The sequence below is a fragment of the Schistocerca gregaria genome, chromosome 2, assembly GCF_023897955.1.
Source record: "Schistocerca gregaria isolate iqSchGreg1 chromosome 2, iqSchGreg1.2, whole genome shotgun sequence".
Classification (NCBI taxonomy): Eukaryota; Metazoa; Arthropoda; class Insecta; order Orthoptera; family Acrididae; genus Schistocerca; species Schistocerca gregaria.
In genome coordinates this window covers 538,111,799-538,129,044 of record NC_064921.1, presented here as the reverse complement: position 1 = coordinate 538,129,044, position 17,246 = coordinate 538,111,799, and the positions used below count along the sequence as shown (strand labels likewise).

Below are 17,246 nucleotides of genomic sequence, written 5' to 3'. Positions count from 1 at the left end.
GTACTATTGACCCAGCTATTGTGGATTTTATATTTATATTGTGATTGCCATTTTCATGTACATCTTTGAGCTTTTTTTAAATAAATTATATATTGATGCTAATAATTACTTCTATTGGTTTCCTAAAATTGTCACTCTGCATACTTGTGTGCGTCAGGCATTACTGGCAAACCATAGTGGGTTTGAGCAGCTTGCACGTAAGTCATGCTTTTTTTACCAACTTTTTACTATAGGTTCGTAACATGTAGTACTTACGTGCAGATTCCTTAGCAAGCATGGTACATTTTTAACTATCTTAATGTTTTAACACTTTTGTCTTAGAGATTGTTAAGTTTTTACATTGACTGAAAGTCAATTTTCTGTTCATTTTCATAGATCTGAAGACTATTATTAATCAACTGAAACTAGTAATCAGCAAACTGTAATTTTATTTTTTACTGTGATCAAGACTTAAAATATTTAACCAAACTTTGTTAGTCGACCCAGATGCAAGACACTTTCTCTGGTTCAGGTTCACTGATGATCTCTTCATGAACTGGACCGAGTGTCAAGACACACTATCTTTTACCAGTCACAGCTTTAGCATCTTTTCTCTGTCCATTTCATACTGTCCTGCTCCGTTCAGCACTCTGCCTTCCTGGATGTTGATCAACAAATTTCCAACGGCTCTGTAAAAAGTTTTATCCATATAAAGCACAACAACAGTACCTCTACCTCAATAGCTGTCATCCGTTCCATGCTAAAAATTCTCTAATGTATCATCCAGCCATCCAAGGACAATCTGCTGTAATGATCAATCCCTTTCCTAGTAGGCAGAAAGTTTTATTAATGCATTCACAGCCAGCACAATCTCCAAACCTGGACCCCAAACAAATCTAATAAGTCATATTCATGTATGCTCCTAATTCTTCAACAAATACATGCACTAATCAGCTAGTAAGGAGCCCACTCCAACTTCAAATCCAACCCCAGCCTCCCACCCATTCTCTCGCACACAGTTATCCAATACACCTTGGACTGAAACAGCATAACCTCAACCTTTCTTCACACTCAAAATGAGGAACATCCTTCCAAAATTCCTTCAGCCCTCTCCCAAAGTAGCATTCCACTGTACACATAATCTACTATCACTAACCGAACAAACCACGAAATGACAAGATTTGGGTATAACACAAAGGTTCAGCAAACCGAAACTCATAAGGGGATCTAACAGTAGCCAGATGGAACAGCCTTGAAAGTACTCAACACGGTCAAAACTGAACCGCTAGTGACTGTCACTGGGCAGTGTACTTCAATGACATCAGTGTTGTTTTAAAGTATGGATGTATGCTGACATGTAGCAAAGAAACATCACAACAAATTCATAAGACAGCATGCTTGTCACAGCACAAGGGAGACTTCCAGTAAGAAAACCTAATTTTATTAACTGAAGTAACAAACATTTGCTAAGGTTTCTACTTCCATCCCTAAGGTATGCCCATAGACACATTATGGGTTACCCTATTGACTGCTGTCCCTACTATGGGTGCTCACAATTGCTAATTTCCAGTATTTTTTTAGTAACATTTACCTGAACATGTATCTTAAAGTAATATTATGAGAACCAACAAAAAATATAGCTCAGCAATATGCCTTAGAACAGTACATGTATCTTATTTTTCTGAAATATTTCAACAGTTTAATAAATTTATCTTTGTAATCACAAACATTAAAACTGCAATAAAAAAAATACAATTTATTAATAATTTCAGAACACAAAAATAAAATAGAGAATTAATATTATTTCAAGCAAAGTCAAAATGGAGAGGTGACTTACTTTCTTAATGTAGAATGTAATAAACATTTTTATTGTTACAACAAGAGGAAGAAGTGGGCTGTAGAAAAAGCCTACAAAAACTAAAGTCTCATTGTATATGAGATTCAAGGTGTTTCGTGTAATGTCAAACTCTGGTGGAGCAATTTTGATACACGAACTCCTGTAAAAGAATAATATTTCTTAAAACAGACAATTGTCAAGTTGATTTAGAAAAACACAAATGTAAAATTTTATTTAGAATTTATAATTATCTAATACCAATGACAAACATCAAACAGATAATACCTACTCTGACCCTTAAATCAAACACAATATGTTTTCTATGTTATACTATCAGGAATGTATAACTTATACAGGAGCACCACTGTATTCCTGATAGCTAACACAGAAATACTGGCATTGATGAATAATAAGCATTCCTATCACTGATCACTGCAAAACTGAGTTTCCAATGAAATTCATTAATGCCAGTATTTCTGTGTTAGCTATCAGGAATACAGTTTCATTGGAAACTCAGTTTTGCAGTGATCAGTGATAGGAATGCTTATTATTCATTAATGCCAGTATTTCTGTGTTAGCTATCAGGAATACAGTTGTGCTCCTGTATAAGCTATACATTAATGCCAGTATTTCTGTGTTAGCTGTCAGGAATACAGTGGTGCTCCTGTATAAGTTATACATTCCACAACTAAGGTGTCATTATCAACAAAATGTCAAAATTCATATAAATTATTTTAATATTTTAAATTAATAGAAAATCCAAGAGAGACCATGATTAAGTATGTGTTAGTAGGTCACTACTCATGAAATAGAAGAGTTTTGTAATTATATCAAATTCTTGTTTTTTCTTTTCTTTACACAGCCAATAATATCCAGGTTACTGCTATAGTGTTTACGATTTTTGCACCAGTCAGTAAGATTTTCTAGTTTAAAGTGTGTATTTGATTTTTTTCCTCCCCCCATGAACCATGGACCTTGCCGTTGGTGGGGAGGCTTGCGTGCCTCAGCGATACAGAAGGCCGTACCGTAGGTGCAACCACAACGGAGGGGTATCTGTTGAGAGGCCAGACAAACGTGTGGTTCCTGAAGAGGGGCAGCAGCCTCTTCAGTAGTTGCAGGGGCAACAGTCTGGATGATTGACTGATCTGGCCTTGCAACATTAACCAAAACGGCCTTGCTGTGCTGGTACTGCGAACGGCTGAAAGCAAGGGGAAACTACAGCCGTAATTTTTCCCAAGGACATGCAGCTTTACTGTATGATTAAATGATGATGGCATCCTCTTGGGTAAAATATTCCGGAGGTAAAATAGTCCCCCATTCGGATCTCCGGGCGGGGACTACTCAGGAGGATGTCGTTATCAGGAGAAAGAAAACTGGCGTTCTACGGATCGGAGCGTGGAATGTCAGATCCCTTAATCGGGCAGGTAGGTTAGAAAATTTAAAAAGGGAAATGGATAGATTAAAGTTAGATATAGTGGGAATTAGTGAAGTTCGGTGGAAGGAGGAACAAGACTTCTGGTCAGGTGACTACAGGGTTATAAACACAAAATCAAATAGGGGTAATGCAGGAGTAGGTTTAATAATGAATAGGAAAATAGGAATGCGGGTAAGCTACTACAAACAGCATAGTGAACGCATTATTGTGGCCAAGATAGATACGAAGCCCACACCTACTACAGTAGTACAAGTTTATATGCCAACTAGCTCTGCAGATGATGATGAAATTGAAGAAATGTACGATGCAATAAAAGAAATTATTCAGATAGTGAAGGGAGACGAAAATTTAATAGTAATGGGTGACTGGAATTCGAGTGTAGGAAAAGGGAGAGAAGGAAACATAGTAGGTGAATATGGATTGGGGCTAAGAAATGAAAGAGGAAGCCGCCTAGTAGAATTTTGCACAGAGCACAACTTAATCATAGCTAACACTTGGTTTAAGAATCATGAAAGAAGGTTGTATACGTGGAAGAACCCTGGAGATACTAAAAGGTACCAGATAGATCATATAATGGTAAGACAGAGATTTAGGAACCAGGTTTTAAGTTGTAAGACATTTCCAGGGGCAGATGTGGACTCTGACCACAATCTATTGGTTATGCCCTGTAGATTAAAACTGAAGAAACTGCAAAAATGTGGGAAATTAAGGAGATGGGACCTGGATAAACTGAAAGAACCAGAGGTTGTACAGAGTTTCAGAGAGAGCATAAGGGAACAATTGACAGGAATAGGGGAAAGAAATACAGTAGAAGAAGAATGGGTAGCTCTGAGGGATGTAGTAGTGAAGGCAGCAGAGGATAAAGTAGGTACAAAGACGAGGGCTGCTAGAAATCCTTGGGTAACAGAAGAAATATTGAATTTAATTGATGAAAGGAGAAAATATAAAAATGCAGTAAATGAAGCAGGCAAAAAGGAATACAAACGTCTCAAAAATGAGATCGACAAGAAGTGCAAAATGGCTAAACAGGGATGGCTAGAGGACAAATGTAAGGATGTAGAAGCTTATCTCACTAGGGGTAAGATAGATACTGCCTACAGGAAAATTAAAGAGACCTTTGGAGAGAAGAGAACCACGTGTATGAATATCAAGAGCTCAGATGGCAGCCCAGTTCTAGGCAAAGAAGGGAAGGCAGAAAGGTGGAAGGAGTATATAGAAGGTTTATACAAGGGCGATGTACTTGAGGACAATATTATGGAAATGGAAGAGGATGTAGATGAAGACGAAATGGGAGATACGATACTGCGTGAAGAGTTTGACAGAGCACTGAAAGACCTGAGTCGAAACAAGGCCCCCGGAGTAGACAACATTCCATTAGAACTACTGACGGCCTTGGGAGAGGCAGTCATGACAAAATTCTACCAGCTGGTGAGCAAGATGTATGAGACAGGCGAAATACCCTCAGACTTCAAGAAGAATATAATAATTCCAATCCCAAAGAAAGCAGGTGCTGACAGATGTGAAAATTACCAAACTATCAGTTTAATAAGCCACGGCTGCAAAATACTAACGCGAATTCTTTACAGACGAATGGAGAAACTGGTAGACGCAGACCTCGGGGAGGATCAGTTTGGATTCCGTCGAAATGTTGGAACACGTGAGGCAATACTGACCTTACGACTTATCTTAGAAGAAAGATTAAGAAAAGGCAAACCTACGTTTCTAGCATTTGTAGACTTAGAGCAAGCTTTTGACAATGTTGACTGGAATACTCTTTTTCAAATTCTAAAGGTGGCAGGGGTAAAATACAGGGAGCGAAAGGCTATTTATAATTTGTAAAGAAACCAGATGGCAGTAATAAGAGTCGAGGGGCATGAAAGGGAAGCAGTGGTTGGGAAAGGAGTGAGACAGGGTTGTAGCCTCTCCCCGATGTTATTCAATCTGTATATTGAGCAAGCAGTAAAGGAAACAAAAGAAAAATTTGGAGTAGGTATTAAAATTCATGGAGACGAAGTAAAAACTTTGAGGTTCGCCGATGACATTGTAATTCTGTCAGAGACGGCAAAGGACTTGGAAGAGCAGTTGAACGGAATGGACAGTGTCTTGAAAGGAGGATATAAGATGAACATTAACAAAAGCAAAACGAGGATAATGGAATGTAGTCAAATTAAATCGGGTGATGCTGAGGGAATTAGATTAGGAAGTGAGACACTTAAAGTAGTAAAGGAGTTTTGCTATTTAGGAAGTAAAATAACTGATGATGGTCGAAGTAGAGAGGATATAAAATGTAGACTGGCAATGGCAAGGAAAGCGTTTCTGAAGAAGAGAAATTTGTTAACATCGAATATAGATTTATGTATCAGGAAGTCGTTTCTGAAAGTATTTGTTTGGAGTGTAGCCATGTATGGAAGTGAAACATGGACGATAACTAGTTTGGACAAGAAGAGAATAGAAGCTTTTGAAATGTGGTGCTACAGAAGAATACTGAAGATAAGGTGGATAGATCACGTAAGTAATGAGGAGGTATTGAATAGGATTGGGGAGAAGAGAAGTTTGTGGCACAACTTGACTAGAAGAAGGGATCGGTTGGTAGGACATGTTTTGAGGCATCAAGGGATCACAAATTTAGCATTGGAGGGCAGCGTGGAGGGTAAAAATCGTAGAGGGAGACCGAGAGATGAGTACACTAAGCAGATTCAGAAGGATGTAGGTTGCAGTAGGTACTGGGAGATGAAGCAGCTTGCACAGGATAGAGTAGCATGGAGAGCTGCATCAAACCAGTCTCAGGACTGAAGACAACAACAACAACAAACAACAACATTTGATTTTTAAAAAATAAAGAATAAGTTTCAGGAGGAAAAAAAATCTCCTGAATTTAGATTCAGTAACTGTGTAGTCATAAGGCTTTCACACGACACAATTACCATAATTTTAAATTACAGTTACCTGTTGATCAAGAGGATCGATGGAGGGATGATCTGACAAAATGAAGTTTTCATTTGCATCTCAGGGCTCCTGACAACAGGGTCAAAAACTTGAAGGTACACACAAATACTCATAGTAAAGGTGATCATATCTTCAGACCAGCAGAGAACATACTTGGCTACACAATTATGTTTTCCATTACCTACAATTATTAACCAAGTCAGAAATAAGAGCAAGTGTAACAGCTTACATTCCAATACTGAATGAAATGCACACCATTAACATACCAGTGATTAAAAAATTAGAGAATGATAAGAAGCAATCTCACAAAAATAAAAATAAAACCCAGAAGAAGAATGTATAAAAATAGAAAGTGACACTGGAGAATAGGGGCAGTACCGAAAGGAGAAAAAAAAGATGAAACACATACTAATAAGACTGAAGGAAACTGAAGAGGCAGGAGGTTAGCAAACTAAGAGGGAGAAGAAATTAACATAGCATTGTTTAAGACGAAAAGTAACAACCAGATACACATTTTATGCCCAATTTTCATTACTGACATTAAAGTCACTGAGGCTGAAAAGGAGAGCACCAAAAGACTCTCATGGCGAAAGAAAGAAGCTCTCTCTCTTTCACTGTTGTCTATGCCTCTCACTATTTTTACTCGGAGGATTTGATGGTCACATTTCCATTATCTCACTACTACTGTCCACCAAATTCTGAACCTCTCCCTTCCTTTTATAAGATCTTATTCAAGTTACTAGACTGTTTACTATGGTCACATCCATCCTTTTAGTGAAAGATAGTTTCCTTCTTAACAGTATCTACACACAATATCTCTGCATACTCTATCAGTATCTAACTATTAACATTTTGCCCAGTTGCTTAAAAAATTTTCTGTTTTTTTCTTTTTTTTTCCCCCCCTCCTATTAGCAGATTAATTATTGAAACATTTACTGAGATTTAAATTTTACTTTTATTTTGTGCACTTCATTAACTCTTGTCTATTTCAATTTTTAGATTAGTAGTTATTAATTATTCAGTGAACAAATCACTCATAATAAATGTTATAAGCAGCTAAAAACCCACATCAATTGACAACAGATGATAACAAGGTCTTAACTTCTGAATTTTATAGTCTCTTTCAACACCAGCTTGGTGTTACTATGATTACTGACAACAGTAATGAGGATTTGTAAGATCATCAATATATGATTTACAAGTATTTACAACTGTCTACTTTTTCAGGTTAATGTGATTGTAGTCCTTATGAGATTAATGCCAATTATTCAGTTGTGATCTATACACCAACAAAGTGATCTGTTTCCCTAGATTAGATTAGATTAGTTTTTTGTTCCATAGATCTGTGTTGAGGAGATAACAATACTAATAGTATAAATGTATACAACACATCATTTGTTTCTATTAAAAAATTCGTCAATGGAGTAGAAGGAGTTAGCCACTAGTAAGTCTTTCAGGCTCCTTTTAAACTGATCTTTATTTGTAACTAAATTTTTTTATGTTTGCTGACAAATTATTGAAAACGAATGTTCCTGAGTAGTGGACTCCTTTTTGAATTGAAGTAAGTGCTTTAAAGTCATTGTGCACATCAGTTTTGTTCCTGGTATTGTATGTATGAACTGAGCTGTTTGTTGGAAAAAGAGATATATTATTTAGGACAAATTTCATTAAGCAGTAAATATACTGAGAGGCAGTAGTTAGTATACCCAGTTCTTTGAAGAGGTTTCTACAATATCTCCGTGAGTTTACTCCACAAATAATACGTGTTACACACTTTTGGACTCTGAAAACTTTTGTTTGACTTGAAGAGTTACCCCAAAATATTATACCATATGACATTATGGAATGAAAGTAGGCAAAGTATGCAACTTTTTCACTTTTATGTCGCCTATGTCTGCTAACACTCGAACTGCAAATACAGATTTGTGAAGGCGTTTCTGCAGTTGTGTGGTGTGCTCCTCCCAACTGAATTTATTATCAAGTTGTAATCCCAGGAATTTAAGACTGTCAACCTCTTCTATCTCCTCTTCTTCATACTTTATGCATATGCTGGGTGGAAACCTCTTACAGGTTCTGAATTGCATGTAGTGAGTCTTTTCAAAGTTTAATGTCAATGAGTTGGCTTTAAACCATTTATTAATATCCATGAAAATATCATTAGCAGATCTTTCTAGAACTACACTCAAAGGACAATGTGTATATTGGAACAACAGAGGGTCAATGTTCCAAAGGCCCTCTTGAATATAAATTTTTGGGTTCTTCTGCATAGAGAAGAATAGAGTGAACTGTACGTGCAAATTTTTATCTGGGTCCTGTCACTGAAATCTCCTCTTCGAGCATATGGATTTAAAGTAAGGAATTAAATAATGCATATATTACAGCTAATTTAAAAGTGAATTAAAACGTACATGCAAGACGAGAAACTGCATTATGAAAGAACTTACCTGCCCACTTTCTTAAGAAGGAATTCTATAAGGAAACTTCCTAGTGTTGAAATGAAAAAGTCCAAAATAACAAGACGATAAAGTTCCTGTCCTAAAGATGTCTCCCAGCACTAAAAAAAAAAACAAATGATTGTGTTAGACAAGTTAGGTTACTGCAAAAATAGAGATTTAATGTGATAGTTAGTTTCTAGCAACAGAATATTGGGCTGTTTCTCAGACCAAGAAGAAAAAAAAATATAACATGGGTGATTTAGGATGGGCTACAACAGTTGTTTTTTTAGAAACGTAAAACAAACAAAAATTAAAAATCTAATTTTCTACATTATTGTTACTAACGTGAATAATGGTAGAACTAAAGGATATGTAGGAGGGATAGTTCACAGCTGTGTAACTTACTGAAGCAGGTGGTGCAGAACATGGAAAGTGTGTATGCACGTATGCGAGGAGATGCAGAAGGATTGACAGCATTAATCATGTCGTGCTGAGCATCATGCTCTGCTGACTAGGTCATCGAATATGTCCTTTGGTGGTTGGCATTGATATAAGAGAACAATAGTTTAAATTTCATGACCACATAAAACTTCTTGCAGTAGATTCACTTCAGTATCACATGGTTGTTTCCACATACCAACTTGGCTCTGGTAAGGCAGAAATACAAAAGTGATTGAAAAGTTCTCGGAATCACCACAAGAGGTCAACACTAGTGCAACATGTTTTCATTGGACTGTTGCCTGTAAACACGTGCCACATCAGTGATCCTGGAAGAAAGCTGTGGTGGTGACATGGCTCTGTTGTTGTTCCCGTGTAATGATTTGCGAAGATGGAAAAATCCAGATTCAAGCAGTTATTAAGAACTTTGTAAAGAAAGGTATGAAAGAAAAGGACATTCATGCTGATTTACAGATTACATTGGGGGACTCTGCTCATTCATACTCAAATGTTGCCAAGTGGACAAATGAATTTAAATTTGGTTGGGACAGCTCAGATGATGAAATGCCCAGTGGTTGACCAAGATGTGTCACTACTCCAGAAATCATTGCAAAAGTGCACAAAATGGTCATGGAGGACTGCCGATTGAAAGTGAGTGACATTCCTCACACTTGACAGATGTCATCTGAAAGGGTATATCACATTTTTACTACAGCATTAGAAATGAAAAAGTTATCCACAAGATGGGTGCTGCGACTCTTGACTCAGGATTGAAAACGTGTGTCATCGCTATGGTAAAATTACACAAACTAAGGTATGAATTGTTGCCACATTTGCCTTATTCACACGTAATCAGCATGGCTTCAGAAAACATCGCTCTAGTGCAACGCAGATAGCTCTTTATTCGCACGAAGTAATGGCCGCTATCGACAGGGGATCTCAAGTTGATTCCGTATTTCTAGATTTCCGGAAAGCTTTTGACACCGTTCCTCACAAGCAACTTCTAATCAAGCTGCGGAGCTATGGGTTATCGTCTCAGTTGTGCGACTGGATTCGTGATTTCCTGTCAGGAAGGTCGCAGTTCGTAGTAATAGACGGCAAATCATCGAGTAAAACTGAAGTGATATCAGGTGTTCCCCAGGGAAGCGTCCTGGGACCTCTACTGTTCCTGATCTATATAAATGACCTGGGTGACAATCTGAGCAGTTCTCTTAGACTGTTCGCAGATGATGCTGTAATTTACCGTCTAGTAAGGTCATCCGAAGACCAGTATCAGCTGCAAAGCGATTTAGAAAAGATTGCTGTATGGTGTGTCAGGTGGCAGTTGACGCTAAATAACGAAAAGTGTGAGATGATCCACATGAGTTCCAAAAGAAATCCGTTGGAATTCGATTACTCGATAAATAGTACAATTCTCAAGGCTGTCAATTCAACTAAGTACCTGGGTGTTAAAATTACGAACAACTTCAGTTGGAAGGACCACATAATTGTCGGGAAGGCGAGCCAAAGGTTGCGTTTCATTGGCAGGACACTTAGAAGATGCAACAAGTCCACTAAAGAGACAGCTTACACTACACTCGTTCGTCCTCTGTTAGAATATTGCTGCGCGGTGTGGGATCCTTACCAGGTGGGATTGACGGAGGATATCGAAAGGGTGCAAAAAAGGGCAGCTCGTTTTGTATTATCGCGTTATAGGGGAGAGAGTGTGGCAGATATGATACACGAGTTGGGATGGAAGTCATTACAGCATAGACGTTTTTCGTCGCGGCGAGACCTTTTTACGAAATTTCAGTCACCAACTTTCTCTTCCGAATGCGAAAATATTTTGTTGAGCCCAACCTACATAGGTAGGAATGATCATCAAAATAAAATAAGAGAAATCAGAGCTCGAACAGAAAGGTTTAGGTGTTCGTTTTTCCCGCTCGCTGTTCGGGAGTGGAATAGTAGAGAGATAGTATGATTGTGGTTCGATGAACCCTCTGCCAAGCACTTAAATGTGAATTGCAGAGTAGTCATGTAGATGTAGATGTAGATATGTTTCTGCCAGAGTTCCATCTCTTCCCAAAACTGAAAATTTTTCTTGGTGGCCGAAGGCTGACTTCAAACAAATAATTGACAGCTGGAGTTGACAACTATGAGGGTTGAAACTTAAATAGTGGCAACTATTTATTCACAACTGATACAAAAGTGTTACATGTTTGCACCTGTCGATGTCCTTCATAGTAGTCACCAGCGTTGTGTAGAACCCGTTGCCAGCACTGTGGAAGGCATAGTATACCGTTAGCAGAGCCTGTTCTGTTGACGGTGTGAATGGAGCTGTCTACTGCCTGTCGAATCTCTGGAACATTTCCATTAGGTCATGCATAACCCGTTGTGATGAAATTTTTCGCATACCCAGGCGTTCCTTCAGATTGTGAAGCACAGTCATATGCGCTAATCCGGCTTCATGGGCGAGCTCACGAATCGTATGCCATCGACCACTGTCCACGAACATGGCAACAGCATGCACTACTTCTTCAGAAATGCTAGGACGACCTGCCCGATGCATGTCTGCCTTAGTTTGCCGACATTCGTTGAAGGCTTTTACCCAACGTGCCACTGTTCTGTGCAGCAATGCCGATTCCCCAAACACCTCTTGAAGACCTTGATGACACTGTCGAGCTTTATGACCTCTGGCACATTCAATACTGATCCAACTTCATTGTTTCTGTTTCAAAAACATAGTGATACCATTATGTTAGACCACTTGCTCAAAGTGACTGTGTTTCCTTCGATTGTGCACAGGCCAGTGGCGTGGGACGGGCACGTCCATTTGCTCAGAGGTTGGAGCATCATTAGACCAAGGAGACAAGGAGACAAGGAGACTACACTGAAAAAAAGTATGTCAACAATGTGTTCTATCAGCAGCAATAGTAGATTCCATTGCACAGTGTCTCCACAGCAAGGTTGACACTATTTAAATTCCAACCTACATATTTTGCAGGCCTGGAGGAAACTCATTTTTGAGATGGGATCAAGGCACTGGAACATCGTTGGACCAAGTGCATTAATCTACAAGGAGACTACATTGAAAAATAAGAAAAATTTTTGTGATGTAAGTACTTTTTTCTATTCCGTTCCAAGAACTTTTAAAACCGTCCTCGTACCTTTGGTGAGACTGGAATAAGATGTGTTGGATGGATGTATTGGACAAGTCTTTCTTCAACTTGTGTGGCAAGGGGTCGACAGTGCGAATGGTATTATGATGAATCAGAAAATTTTGTAGAACACACATAAAAGATTGTTGTGATTGGTAGCAGTTCTGGGTGACTTTCCCGAAATGTATCCTTTTTCCTAGACCTCTCCAGTCCTTTCCTTTTCCATCGCCCTTATTTCTTCCCCTTCAACCCTACTGTCCAAAGAAGGAGCCACTGGCACTGAAAGCTTGCCAATCACAACAGTCTTATGTGTGTGTTCTGCCACTGCTTGGTGAGCAGATTTTTAATCTATCCAATTAAATAATTTCATCAATAAGTGATTGTTTTCATTGTTATAGAAAATTTTGTAGGTTGGACACAGAACATAATTTCACTTGGAAAGGGTAGATAGGATTTTAAATGGCATTTATGTGTTTTGAGGCATGATCAGAGGCAGCCAATACAATGAAGGGAGGTGTGGTCCAAATGTTTCCATTCACGGTAGTAATGTGTGCCTACAGGAAAGCTGGGTGTTATTTTGTGGCTGGTTAGTATTGTATCAAGCAAAATATGAATTTTATTAATGTCATAAACACAGATAACATTGTTGTAATCCTTTCAGCACCAAGATCAGAGCAAAAGTCTGACAACCAGGAAACAAAGTAGTGCCCAAACAATCTGTAAATTGTCTCCAGGCCATATCACCAGCAAAACACAGTACTAGGATGTTGATAAACAAGTAAATCTTTTAATGTTACAAAGTGGCAATGACTGGAAGCTGCTCATTGATACTACTATGTGGACAATGAAGGATAAAAACAACTTTGCTGCTGCTGCAACCAAATACTCGACATATTTCGTGGAAGCCGTTCGCTGATTTCTCTTCTGATGTCACCTAAGTGTCAGGTGGCAACAAAAGTCATCTCCTCCACCCCTTTTAACCAGCCCCTACCAGACTTTCTTCATCATGATGGGTGGCAAATCTTCTTCTGCAGGTTGGTCTGTTGCCAATGTGACACATTTATGCAGCACAGGAACCTCCAGGTTTTGAAATGCTAGTTCTGACTCCATGGGTTCTCAGAATGTACCCCAAAGCTCTTCTGGACACTGTTTTAGTTGTTGTGTTGGTGTTTTGGATGTTCTTCACATGAGCACATGCTGTACATCCTGGCATTCCCTGAAGATAATGCACGGTGCTGATGATGCCTGGAGGTTGGCTCCTAGCCTAACACAGGAGCTTCTTTGGGCCATGTCATCAAAAATCTGGCTCTAGTAACCTCAATGGTGTGCAGTTTCTTGTCTCAGTGTCCAGTGACAGTGTCAGGTGTCCACCCAGCGAACATCCACAGGTTTTGGCTCGAACTGCTAAGCTGAGCTATGTTGTAATGACTTAAGTCACTGGCATAAGTCCAAGAAGGTCCAGTGGCATTTGGTACTTCAGTCTATGTAGAAGTTAGGCCAGATTGATGCCACTAGCTGGAATGACTCTATACACATTCACAAATGTAGTCATTAAAGAGTTTATTTTCGATACTTTGTAATATTCTCTGATGGGCCACTTTGTAACTGTACTTTTGTTTCACAATTGCATTTGCCCAAATACATTTCCTTTCTTCAGTTCTGCTGACTGTCATTTTGTCTCATTTGTTTGATAACAGCGAGCATTTACATTCCTAAACTGCCCTTTGTATGTGACAAATTTTATATTTTACCACTATGCAGCACATGTTTGGCCTTTCTTCTCATTCTCAGACACAAATAAATCAGTTAGCATTTATGTTCTGTGCAGACAAATTATACTTCATTCATTGCAGGATTGTCTCATGAAACCAAGATTCTTTAATGTTTTGTTTTAGTCAAGCTGATTTAAGTTGTTAGGTTCATTACAATAACTTTTTTTATTTATGATTTTCATTTAACCACATCATACTTTATACTGATTTCTGGATACTGGATTCTGATGATGGCAGCTTCAATGAAATGTACTAGGTGATGCAAATAAATTAATGTGCGATATTTTTAACATAATTACTGAAATACTAAAAAGCACGATCACATACTTTTACCAAGATTTCATGTATTATGTCAATATTAGTATTACACAAAGCTATTGTTATCTGTATTTTAATGCTATTGCCTTCATTCAGCTTAATCATAATAACCTGGGTAGAACAGTGATTTGAGGATGTGCTCAATTCCTTTTCTAACAAAAATCTACAAATGGTATGGTTGCAAATTGAAGTCTTATCTGAGCTGATACACTACTGGACATTAAAATTGCTCCACCAAGAAGAAATGCAGATGATAAACAGGTATCCACTGGACAAATATATTATACTAGAACTGACGTGTGATTACATTTTCACACAATTTGGGTGCATAGATCTTCAGAAATCAGTACCCAGTACAACCACCTCTGGCCGTAGTAACAACTTTGATATGCCTAGGCATTGAGTCAAACAGAGCTTGGACAGCGTGTACAGGTACAGCTGCCCATGCAGCTTCAACACGATACCACAATTCATCAAGAGTAGTGACTGACATATTGTGACGAGCCAGTTGCTCGGCCACCATTGACCAGATGTTTTCAATTGGTGAGAGATCTGGAGACTCAGAAAGGCCCGTACAGGACCTGCAACATGCCGTCGTGCATTAACCTGCTGAAATGTAAGGTTTCGCAGGGATCGAATGAAGGGTAGAGCCACAGGTCGTAACACATCTGAAATGTAACGTCCACTGTTCAAACTGCCATCAATGAGAAGAAGAGGTGACCGACACATGTAACCAATGGCACCCCATACCATCATGCTGGGTGATATGTCAGTATGGCGATGACGAATACGTGCTTCCAATGTGCGTTCAGCGCGATATCGCTAAACACGGATGCGACATCATGATGCTGTAAACGGAACCTGGAATCATTAAAAAAAAATGACGTTTTGCCATTTGTGCACCCAGGTTCGTCGTTGAGTACACCATCGTGATGCAGCGTCAACGGTAACCGCAGCCATGGTCTCCGAGCTGAGAGTCCATGCTGCTGCAAACATTGTCAAACTGTTTGTGCAGATGGTTGTTGTCTTGCTAACGTCCCCATCTGTTGACTCAGGGATTGGGACGTGGCTGCACGATCCGTTACAGCCACGCGGATAAGATGCCTGTCATCTCGACCAGCAGGGCATTCCGTATTGCCCTCTTGAACTCACCGATTCCATATTCTGCAAATGGTCATTGGATCAATGCGAGCAACAATGTCGCGATACAATAAACCGTAATCGCTACAATCCGACCTTTATCGAAGTCAGAAACGTGATGGTATGCATTTCTCCTCCTCACACGAGGCATCACAACAATGTTTCACCAGGCAACACCGGTCAACTGCTGTTTTTGTGTGAGAAGTCGGTTGGAAATGTTCCTCATGTCAGCACGTTGTAGGTGTCGCCATTAGTGCCAACCTTGTGTGAATGCCCAGAAAAGCTAATCATTTGCATATCACAGCATCTTCTTCCTGTCGGTTAAATTTTGCATCTGTAGCACATCATCTTCGTGGTGTAGCAACTTTAATGGCCAGTAGTGTATTTTCATAAGGACTTTGGCCACAGTTGCAGATGCAGTAAATCTCATCTTTATGATATACAAGAAATTTGATAGTGCACACACGTTGGAAAGACATATGGTTTCCAAGAACGAGCTCATGAAATCCACATGTATTGTACTCCATGGATGCAGGGAGCAGAACAAATTGTAAATCTTTAAACAGTTATTTCAAACTAATAATTAATTATTAATATTGCCCATATTGCAGTATTTGAGCAATTTTTTCAACCAAATTTAAACAAGGACAAAATAATACAATAAGCTAATAATAATAATAATAATAATAATAATAATAATAATAATAATAATCATATTTATTCAACATCAAATAATCAAATACAATCCCTAGAAATAATACAGTTTCAGGACATCATACAGATTATTCTTCTAAATACGTCAGTTTATAAATTACAAATTAAAGATTAGTTTGTATTAATAAATTTTACATTTTGATGGATTTGACGTCTGCTAGTATACAATCACGATATTACAATTTTTTTTATCAACATTCTATTAGTTGTAGGTTACTTAAAACTATGAGCTTGACATACTTATGAAACACTTTTCATACAGATATAATATTCGTCTAGGGAATAAAAAGGGTTTTCAATTAGAATTCTTTTAGCTGATATTTTAATTTGTTAGTAGGAAGGGTTGTGAGACTTTTTGGTAGGGCATTAGCTAACTTCAGCCCAGAATGAAGTGTATTTTTTTCATATAAAGCTGTTCTGTGGCTATTTACATGGTATCTGAACTTTTGCCTTGTATCATATTGGTGCAGGTCACAGTTGAAATTTGGATTTATTGTTTTCACAAGCAATATAACTTTCAATATGTACACACCTATAATGGTAAGCACATCTAATTCTGGGAACAGATTCCGACATGTTTCTTGAGGTTTGGCACCACAAATGATTCTGATAACTTTTTTCTGTAGTATTAATAATGTACTTAGGTTGGCTTGAGTTGTTGCACCCCATATTTCTACAGCATAGTTTAAGTTTGATGAGAATAGGGCATGATAAGCAGTTTTTAGTACACCCATGTCCTTACAATATTTGCTAATCATATTTATAGCAAACACATTCTTCGACAGCTTACATGCTAAGGAATCAATATGCATGTCCCATTTGAGGCTGTCCTGGATTGAAATTCCCAAGAACTTTGTCCATTTTTCCTTTTTTACAATGGCATTTCCTATGGATAATTTCATGTCAAATTCTATTTGTTTCCTTGTCTTAAATTCCATCATTGCAGTCTTTGAAGCACTTACATTTAGATGGCTTTCATTAAAATACTTGACTATTTCATTAGTTACACTGTTGCACTGTACCTCCAGACTCTCATAGTCTGTGTTTACACACTATTGATGTGTCATCTGCGTACAATATTTTTGTACACTTACG

At 38.3% G+C, this 17,246-nt stretch overlaps 1 protein-coding gene across 5 annotated transcripts in view; it reads right to left on the bottom strand.

The window, feature by feature from the left end:
• Positions 1–17,246, bottom strand: part of LOC126330961 (transmembrane channel-like protein 5) — a 246,360-nt gene that overhangs the window by 51,951 nt on the left and 177,163 nt on the right. For all 5 annotated transcript variants that reach the window (XM_049996433.1, XM_049996434.1, XM_049996436.1 and 2 more), the window contains exons 12-13: positions 8,642–8,751; positions 1,817–1,976 (exon numbers count right to left, since the gene is read on the bottom strand). In XM_049996433.1, coding sequence (XP_049852390.1) covers positions 1,817–1,976; positions 8,642–8,751 — 270 coding nt within the window. The remainder of the gene's footprint in view (positions 1–1,816; positions 1,977–8,641; positions 8,752–17,246) is intronic.